The following is a 10504-nucleotide window of genomic DNA, read 5'->3' as shown; positions in this document are numbered from 1 at the left end:
ATTGCTTTTATAATATCCATCAAAATCATGTCAGAGAATCACTACTCACCAATAGTCGCTCCGTTACATGTGTCCCAGCATGTTTTCCATTTGCTCAACCTTTTTTATGACAGCAGCAAGTATAACGGCTGTTAAGGTTAAAGGGTTTAAAAGGCAACATTTCCAGAAACAAATATGAAAGTAAAAAAGATGGCAGAATTTACATTTCTGAGTGAATTATTGATTTAACTTGCAATGCATTATGGGAAATGTAGTTCCACTAAGACAGAAAGGATATTTCTGGCGTTGAGGTCCTGTAGGGAGGTTTGCGTCTGCCTCTGGAAAGCCAGTCGGGCCTCACACATGCAAGGGTCCTGAACAATCTCCACCTTCACCTCTTCACATCACAGTCAAACAAGAAATATCACAGAAATACCTCGCAAAGGGTGATTTGAATTAAGGGTAATAATTACAGAGCAAATTATCTACCCCCAACTCCAAAGTGAAAGTTATTTCATAAAGTCTTTTAGCAACTATGTAACACCGTGCAACACAGTTTATGCAATGTTGTTCATTTCTGAATTTCTCACAACATTGTGAGAGTGTTACATATTATGGGTTTACATCGATGTTGAATCAGTGCTCAACTGACTCAACATGTCAGAAATTATAAGACACTGACAGATGAAGCTTAGTAATCCCAGTTTATTTTAATGAATGATTTCTGAAGGATCATGTGACTGAAGACTGGAGTAATAATGCTGAAAATTCAGCTTTCCCTTCACAGGAAAAAATGACGTTTTAGAATATATTCAAATAGAAAACAGTCATTTAAACTGTAAAATAATATAAAAAATATAATTTTTTTACTGTATTTTTGATAGACTTGATGAAAATAAGAGACTTCTTTCAAAAGCATTAAAAAATCGGAACAATTCCAAACCTTTGACCAGTATATATGTGTGTGTTAGGCATTGCCAACCACTTATTTCAAAGCCATATAATAAACCAGCACCCCCCAACCCCCGCTATTTTCTACATCTATTGCATTCAGTGCAATATTTGATCAGAAAACACATGGTTGAGCTCTTACGTTTTTTGGAACATGTTTTCTTGTCTTCTTGCAACACAAAACCCTGCCGGCACTCACAATGATAGGAAGAATCGTCGTTGACGCAAACGTGATCACATTCATGACCCAGCGCACAGTAGTCCAGACCTGCAATAAGTTAAAACTCTAGAGCCCTGAAGCTAACAAACCTCAGCAACACATACAAGAAAAGAGAACTATTCGATTCTTCTTAAAAGAATATTACATTTTTAACAACAAACATATTTATATAATCCTCAGCTGGCTAAAGAAACCTATCATAAAATGGTATGATGATAATACCATTTATGAAGGTTTTCTGAAACAGAAAACTCACTGGCACTACCATCACCATCAGCATCACTGGCTTTGAAGCATGATCTTGTGTCCTGCATCAAGACAAAGCCAGGGGGACATGTGCAGTAATAGGAAGAACCGCTGGAGACGCAAGTGTGTTGGCAGTCGTGGCCCAACGCACAGACATCCACACCTGAAATAAGCCATAGCCATGGCCAACAGGTCCGGGATTATTTTTTGCTTCTTGACTTTCAGAAAATCCATTGAGACATAGGGCTGGGCGGTATGACGATAAATATCGTTACCACGGTATAAAATGTCTATCGTTAGAGATTTTGCTATATCGGGTATATCGCGGTATGCATTAGCACTATTGACACTTCAGAGTGATGAAATGCATGAATGAGAGTTCAAACAGTGGGACTTGCTTGATGTTAAAAAGAGTTATACGACTCTGAAAGGATGACTGGCACACTGCTAAAGTGCGCACACAGAAAGCTGCCTCTCTCAGGTGGCGATCACGAATTCAGTTCTCTTTCACGTCTTATTGCGCTTGAATGGTCGAATACGCACGCAATTATGTCAAAATGCCCGTCGTGTGGCGTATTCGTGTAAACACAGCTGGTTATGTCTCAAGGAAAGTAAACAGTTGGGTGTAAACCGGACGTGTATCAGTATTATGGATCAGGGGTGCGTTTCCCGTACAACTATATACAGTAGCTCGCTGCTTAGCTACCATAGTACGATGCATGTTGGAGAAATCAACTAGCTAGTCATGACTGTTTCCCGAAACCGTATGTCGCAAAGTATCGTTCAACCACGTTGGTTTATGATGTCTCGCACGTGGTGGACTAATAACTCATTTTAATGAATCTGTTTGAGATCGAATTAACGCTAGATTTTGTCATATAAGTTACAGATATGGCATCTGAAGGCCATTTCTAATTTTTGTCAGTTATTTTGCTTTATACCAGACTCAATATTTGGCTCGTTCTTACATAGTAGAGCACGTTCGCACATGCGCAGTCTTCAAAAACGGTGCTTTAAATCTCTTGACAAACTAAAAGACGTAGCCTAAATTACATTTGTATGTATTCTAAATAAATAACACGGGTTGTACTGAATGTCAGCTTGCTTATTTTGCCAAAGATAAGGATTTATTCAGTCTACATCTCATGTAAACTAGAAAACGAGAGCTGTTGTTCCAACCATACAAGTTTGCGATGCTGTTTACGAACGTTCGTTGGAACGATGGTTTCGGGAAACACCAAATCGTTGAACTATGCTGATAACAACGGAACTTGCGACCATAGTTGGCTAACATTGCTTTCGGGAAACGCACCCCTGTGCGCTTGGTCTTAAAGTGACAGTAGCCTAATAAACCTACCTGCTGCTCTTAGTCATTAATGTGAATCAAACTAAAGAGAAAATAACTTTCTGCTCTTGACTCAATAACTTGTTTTTAGCTTTAATAAGAATACATTTATATTATATTAATGCAGTAAAGACTGCAATATATATTTTTTTACATTTGATTATTACATTTCTGTACTAATTCTGACTACATGTTAAATAAACCAATTTACCTTAAAAACTTAATTATGTTTAACTCATATTTTTGTTATATTGTATTTTCCTATTATTTGTAATTTGCTTATTTTTAATAACAGAAATTAGATACACAAAATAGCGATATCAATATATATTTCCGGTATCGTGAAATAAATTTCTCACATCGTGAAGTAAGAATTTGGTCATATCGCCCAACCCTATTGTATGGAAGCTTGTTTCCGCCACAAAATAAAAAAAATAAAAGATAATTGCGACTTTTTATCTCACAATTGCGAGTTTACATCTCGCAATTCTGACTTTATTTCTCAGAATTGCGAGATATAAAGTCAGAATTGCGTGAAATAAAGTCAGAATTCTGAGATATAAAGTCAGAATTGCGTGATATAAAGTCAGAATTCTGAGATATAAAGTCAGAATTGCGAGATATAAAGTCGCAATTGCGTCTTATAAAGTCAGAATTCTGACTTTTTTTCTCGCAATTGCGACTTTATATCACGCAATTCTGACTTTATATCTCAGAATTCTGACTTTATATCACGCAATTCTGACTTTATAACACATAATTGCGAGTTTATATCTCGCCATTCTGACATCTTTTCTCAGAATTGTGAGATATAAAGTCCAACTCTAAGGGGGAAAAAAAGACGGACTTTTTTTTTTTTTTTACCTCAGAATAGTTTATATCTCAGAATTCTGACTTTATAACACGCAATTGCGACTTTATATCATGCAATTCTGACTTTATATCTCCCAATTGCGTGATATAAAGTCAGAATTCTGAGATATAAAGTCAGAATTCTGAGATATAAAGTCAGAATTGCGTGATATAAAGTCGCAATTGCGAGAAAAAAAGTCAGAATTCTGACTTTATAACACGCAATTCTGACTTTATATCTCAGAATTCTGACTTTATAACACGCAATTGCGACTTTATATCATGCAATTCTGACTTTATATCTCCCAATTGCGTGATATAAAGTCAGAATTCTGAGATATAAAGTCAGAATGCTGAGATATAAAGTCAGAATTGCGTGATATAAAGTCGCAATTGCGTCTTATAAAGTCAGAATTCTGACTTTTTTTCTCGCAATTGCGACTTTATATCACGCAATTCTGACTTTATATCTCAGAATTCTGACTTTATATCATGCAATTCTGACTTTATAACACATAATTGCGAGTTTATATCTCGCCATTCTGACATCTTTTCTCAGAATTGTGAGATATAAAGTCCAACTCTAAGGGGGAAAAAAAGACGGACTTTTTTTTTTTTTTACCTCAGAATAGTTTATATCTCAGAATTCTGACTTTATAACACGCAATTGCGACTTTAAAACACGCAATTCTGACTTTATATCTCGCAATTCTGAGAAATAAAGTCAGAATTGCGAGATGTAAACTCGCAATGTGAGATAAAAAGTCGCAATTATCTTTTGTTTTTTTTTATTTTGTGGCGGAAACAAGCTTCCATACTATTGGGACACATTGCAGCAAAGTTAAAATTTTAAGAACTCTTTGTTAAAATAATATTAATATCCAATAGCAGTCAGATCACAAACTACTTCTAATCGTTTGATGGAATTTTTATTTGATTTTCAGATCACGAAATGGCATGAATAAAGTCATAGTCATTTCTGATCGTAACTCACTAGCACTACCTTCACCGTTTTGGTCGCCATCATTGCTTCTGTTTCGGTCAGCCCTGTGTACTCTGTCACCAAGCCCGTAAGCACCAGCGCCTCTAATGGAGCATGTTTGCATGTCATCGTTTAAGACAAAGCCTGAGCGGCACTTGCAGTGATAAGAGTCGCCACTGCTCACACAAATATGTTGACAGCTGTGTCCCATTTCACAGGCATCCATATCTGGAACAATCCATAGGACATAAACACTGACAATGCTGTGCACGGTAAAAGTAAAACATCAGGGATTTTTCCATTGCAGGGTTTGGGGATTCAAACAATGAGTGGAAAATGTCATCATAGCACTGCCAAGCTTACCGTCTCAATAAACTAGTTCAATACTAACATCTTCAATGAAATTGAACTTCACACTGCATACAATCCTATTCTTTTCTAGTTCATATAAAAAATACCCAGATTTATTTAAGAAGCAAGACTGCATTAAATATTAAGACCTTACGATATTACGACTGCATTTTACTTTACTGTACCGGAAGAATTTTTCACTCATTTTAAGTAAAAATTGCAGTAAGACAAAATACACTTATATTCAAGATAAAACCTATTAAAATGAGTCTTGATATTTTATGCAATGTTGTTTTTCAAATAAATGTGTCTTGTTTTACTGAAAAAGTCAAGCAAAATTTCCAGGCATTTTCAAGCCAAGGTGTAACCAATACACCTCCATGCAATCTGCTCCATTGGCCCCATATGAAATATAATCTGCCTCTAATAAATTAGCTATGGTTTGTCATCTGTCTCAGATTTACAGCAACACTGACACTGATGTTATTGCTGTACTGTTCTGGCAACGGAATAGCACAGAACAGTAAAGTCCACGGTAATTCAACAGTGATTTTGTATGGGTTGAATTAGTGGCTAGAATTCAGCTGCTAGTGAGAAAAATAATGTTACATTGCACACACATAACTAAATTACAGCTCTGTTCCAAAACCTAATGACCTGCCAAAAGCATTTTAAGGCACTAAGGCTGTTTCAAAACATCAGCCACAAGAAGATTATGCCCCCTAAATCTAAGGCAGCCGCCCATTCAATACACGTAAAAAATAAAAATAGACGACTTTAACAAACTTTTGCTTTTCTGCTTATTGGAGATTTGCTTTGTTAGCTTAGCATGTTAACATCTTTTGTGTTGTCTCTCATATGCTTCATGTTAAGAGGGCTATTTGTGTGACATGAGTAGAGTGATCCAGATCAGTCACTTTTGAGTTTGCATGAGGAGTTGTCTGTTGCCTATGTAGGAAGTAAACAGCAAGGCAGCTCACTAGGTTTTGGAACATCTTCATGTAACCTGTAAATTAGCACACACAATAAGATAAATGAATCATAGACTGCCATCATATGATATCAAGTAATACAATCCGAACACTTGTAAAAAGCTGGCAAGCAATTGCTAGCTAAACAGGTTAGTCAAATAGAATTGCAAGTATGGTCGCAATGTAAGCATTCTCTATTATTGAGCTGAAATTAGTCACGGTTAGATCAAATCAAATATGTTTGTACTAAGTATGTCTTCAAAATATAAAGTTAAGCAGTTAGCATAATCTTCTGGCTCTTACGTTTTAGGGAACATGTTTTCTGGTCTTCGTTCAAAATATAGCCCTTCCGACACTTGCAGTAAAAGGAGGAGCCACTGCTGACACATATGTGCTCACAGTCATGTCCCATGGCACAGGCGTCCATACCTGGAACAAGCTTTCATTACTCGACTGAGTGATGAGCCACTCTAGCAAGATTAAGTTAATGGGCAACTGCCTGGATTTTATTACATCTAGCTTTTAATTTTGGTGGGGGGAAAAAAGATTGTTCAAAATATCTGCAAAGTCCCTAAAGACACACTGGAAACTTTACGGGACTTTTATGGGCTCTTATGTGATAGAATTACTCAGCAAATTTGATGCCCTTAGTTTGCATAGCATTTAGCATTTATATCAATATGTTATGGTGACTAGCTGACAGCTGCACTAAGCAAATTGTTTGTACACTCTGAAGGCGTAACTAGCAAGCACTTTTCTAGCGCAGCCCTTGATTGAGCAATTTTAATGTCCAAAAGATCGACTCTCGTCCTGAAAAAGACAAACAATTTTAATTATCCACAAACAGTCAATCAAATATTCAAAGCTCTCAATTATCTGAGGTTTCTATGAAAAACATACTTGAAGCACACTAGTCTAACAACAATTGTGAAAAGACATTGACAATATTAAATTTCAAAAGCGTTCCATTCCAAGACCTTCATTCCACAAAAATAGGATGCAAAGCACATATATAAGCTGATTCAAAGCATTCAAATGAGCCAAACTTAGAAGAATGCTTCTTTGAATGATCGGTGGACTTTATCAGCACTCACATACTGAAGAAACATTTCCTTCAGGATGTGTTGCGATCCGACGATTCAAACTTCTGGAAAACACAATAATCACCTTGAAAGTTCTAATGCCAAATGCTCACAATGTATGTCGAATTGAAAATTACTTTTTTCAAATTTGGTGTTCAGAGCCAACTGGTTTCCAGAGAATGAATCATCACCCACTCCCAAGGATTGAGATATATATCCTGTAAAAAAGAAAAAAAGAGAGCCCCATCTCCCCTTTTCTTTGCATTAGCCCTACCACACAGTGTCTCCCGAAACTTCGAGGTGAGCTTCTCAATAACACCGTAGGTCTCCACGTAGAACACATGGTCCTCAAGTGGATTGCTGGCCATGAGCTTCAGTGACCCCATGTCAGCCCTGTCCACTCCAACGGCATAAATCTCAATCCCTGACGCCCGTGCTGCAGCCGAAACCTCCTCGACTTGGTCTTGAGGACGTCCGTCGGTGACAATGATGGCAACCTTTGAGATGTTCTTCGATTTAGGCCGCGCACCTGACTTTTCGGTAAAGGCTTCGTCCATGGCTTTCTTGATGGCCATACCAGTCATGGTTCCTGCTGCCAAGGGTTCGATGCGGTTGATGGCTTGCTTTATCGTGTCCTTCGTAAGATGGTTTTTCAGCAGGAACTCGATTTTGACAGTGCTGGCGTAGTTCACCACCGCGACACGTGTGGCATCGGGACCAACATCAAGAGTGTCCACCATGTCAGCCAGGAAGATCTTGACCTTCTCGAACTCACCTGGACGCACGCTACGTGAGCTGTCAATGATGAAGACCAGGTCCAACGGGCGGCTCCTACACTGTGAATCTGTTGCTGAGAGTTCAGTAAAAATGAAGCACTTTAGAAGTTGCGTTACTCAATGTCTATATGATATAATGAAGACTGGTGTTTTAGTCCATTAAAGGATTAGTAAAACAACCAGATTTAGAGTTGACGGTGATCCACTGGAATGGTAAATATGAGTAAAGCATATACTTTACATGCAAACAGTTAGATTACATTAGTCAGTTAACGAATACTGAGTGTGGTCGCTTTTAAAATATCCCATTGGACCTCAGCAAAATGACATACTTCAAACCACTGGAATACTAGAATGCTTCGGGAATATGATAGATCACATTTTCTGATCTGTAAGATGCCCTACATCAGGAATAATGAACAAATAATTGGCCCCTAATGTCATTTTGCTCCCCACCTTTGAAACAAAGAACCCTTTAGATCCCTACTGGTTTTATGTAAAAGGTGTCCAATTCTGCCCCTGAAGGGCCACTGTCCTGAGAATTCAACTCCAATCTTTATTAACACCTGAACCAGCTAATCATGGTCTTCAGGATTACTGAAAACTTCCAGGCAAGTATGTTGGGGCAGGTTGGATCTAAATGGCAGGACGTTGTCCCTCCGGGAGCAGGATTGGACACCCCTGCATGAATAGATGGAGGGTTAAACCAAGCAGTAGAATTATTCATGGAATTATACCTGTCGACCCTGTGATGGCTATCCTGCCGTGGGTAATAATCCTGCCTGGTGCCTCTGGTAGTGATTCTTGTGGAACAGTGGACATTGGTGAGAACTGTGTTGGGACGGTCTGAAGATGTGCTTCTTGTGTCAGATTGGATGTTGACAGAGATTGGGATGAGATCTTTTGATAATATGGCCCTGATCTATGAGTGGACATTGGCACAGGCTGGGATGAAGCGCTTTGGGGATTGTTCTCTGATGTCAGTGTGGATATTGGCAGGGATTCAGGGAAGGCACCTTGGGCATACGGCTCTAGTGTGACTGATTGGGATGGGATTCTTTGAGGATTTGGCCCTTCAGTATAGGTGAACTTTGGCAAGGGTTGGGATGAAGTGCTCTGGGAGTATGTCTCTGGTGTAAGGGTGGATGTTGGCAGGGATTCGAAGAAGGTACTTTGAGGATATGCCTCGGGTGTGGTTGGAAGGGATTGGGGTGAGGTGCCTTGTGAATTTGCTTCTTGTGCCAATTTTGACATGGATTTCTGAGGCAGGGAGAGATTCAAAGATTGTTGGGCTGTCAAAGTCAAGGAATGCGTCATTGTTGGCTTTGATGGCTGAAAACCTGTCTCAGGAGCAATTGTCGAAAAGGTTGGTTGGTTATTTGTTGATCGAACCACTGATTTCTCTGGACCTGAATACTGTTGTTGTGGAACAACAAGTGGCTGATTTGACACCACCGCAGAAACGCCTGTCTTTTCCCCTGATTCTCCTGTAACTAAAACTGTTTGTTCTGGATCTTGAACTTTTCGACAAACTATTGGCGCCCATTCACCTTTCAGCTGCTTGAGTGCCACAGGTGGAGATTGGTATTTATTTGAATTATAAACTTTTGTGGTTGGTATGTCTTTTAGCCAGTCATAAACTTTGAGCTGAGAAGGAGCTGTGGGTCCTGGATAACCTACTGGGATAAGATGGGGCAAAATCCTCCTCCTCTGTTTGTGAGGGCGATCAGGTCCATCTAACCAGTATTTAGTCCTGTACACTACGGACCATCAAAAGGTTGAAGAGGAACAGGAAATTAGGCAAACAGAACGTCAGTCAAACAAATACAATTGGCATTGTTTGCAATACATGCCCCAAGTCCTCATTGTTAAACATTTAAAATACATGCCACTCAGATATCCCACGAATGCTTTTTCTGTAGCATTCATGCACTTTTTTGGGATGGTTCACACAAAAATATTATGTCATTATTTACTCACTCTCATGTGATTCTAAACCTGTATGCATTTCTTTCTACTGTGTTGACACAAAATATTTTTCACTGACTTTGAATGATTGGACAAACGAATAGTGAGGCATTTTTCATACAGGTTGAGTAAATGAAGACATTTTTTTTATTTTTGGAGTGAACTAGCCCTTCAATGCTTAAATGTGGATGCATTTTATTTTCACAATATGCTATTATAAATGCACTAAATATATTTCTAACATTGTGCATTTAACTATGAATTACATACTGTTATGTAAATATCTTTTTGTAATGCATCTAGTAAAATAATGAAACCATAAATGTTCCATTGCTGTGATGCAGTTTAAGATACAATGCAAACACTGAAAACGTACATCATACATAACTTAGTCAAACATGTCAGTTGAAACTAACATAGGCCTAGTGGTTTAAGTTCTGAAACCTACCTGCTGGGCTCAATGTCCGGTGTGGAAGCGCATGATTTCTTCTTTGTGCATAACTTTGAGCCAAAATGTAGGCTGGATTGTTAAGGTCATAGGATTCACAGAGATCCACCAGCAAAAGAGAAAAGCAATATACCAAACTCCCAATGAAGGACTTCATTGTTTCTGCGTTCTTCTCAAGTCTGCTTCAGGTTTGTGTGCGGTCCTCTCGTCTAACTGACACCAGTGTGCTTCTGACAGCATCCTAGACCGCACATTTAAAGGGTTGGATGTCCGCAAGAAACTTGTCAGATTTTTGTCCAATCCAAATAAAGGAGGGGGAGCCCCACCTCAAAT

At 38.5% G+C, this 10504-nt stretch overlaps 1 protein-coding gene across 1 annotated transcript; it reads right to left on the bottom strand.

Moving 5' to 3' along the window:
* Positions 1–239: 239 nt before the first annotated feature.
* Positions 240–10328, bottom strand: matn3a (matrilin 3a; the record flags this gene model as incomplete). Its single annotated transcript, XM_081378136.1, has 4 exons — positions 240–376; positions 6201–6326; positions 7254–7829; positions 10172–10328. The coding sequence occupies 4 exons, from the start codon at positions 10326–10328 to the stop codon at positions 240–242; spliced, it is 996 nt and encodes a 331-aa protein (XP_081234262.1).
* Positions 10329–10504: the final 176 nt, after the last annotated feature.

This window comes from Scardinius erythrophthalmus, assembly GCF_964197995.2.
Source record: "Scardinius erythrophthalmus genome assembly, chromosome: 11".
Lineage (NCBI taxonomy): Eukaryota > Metazoa > Chordata > Actinopteri > Cypriniformes > Leuciscidae > Scardinius > Scardinius erythrophthalmus.
The sequence above is the reverse complement of the archived record's forward strand: the minus strand, read 5'-3'. Positions and strand labels throughout refer to the sequence as shown.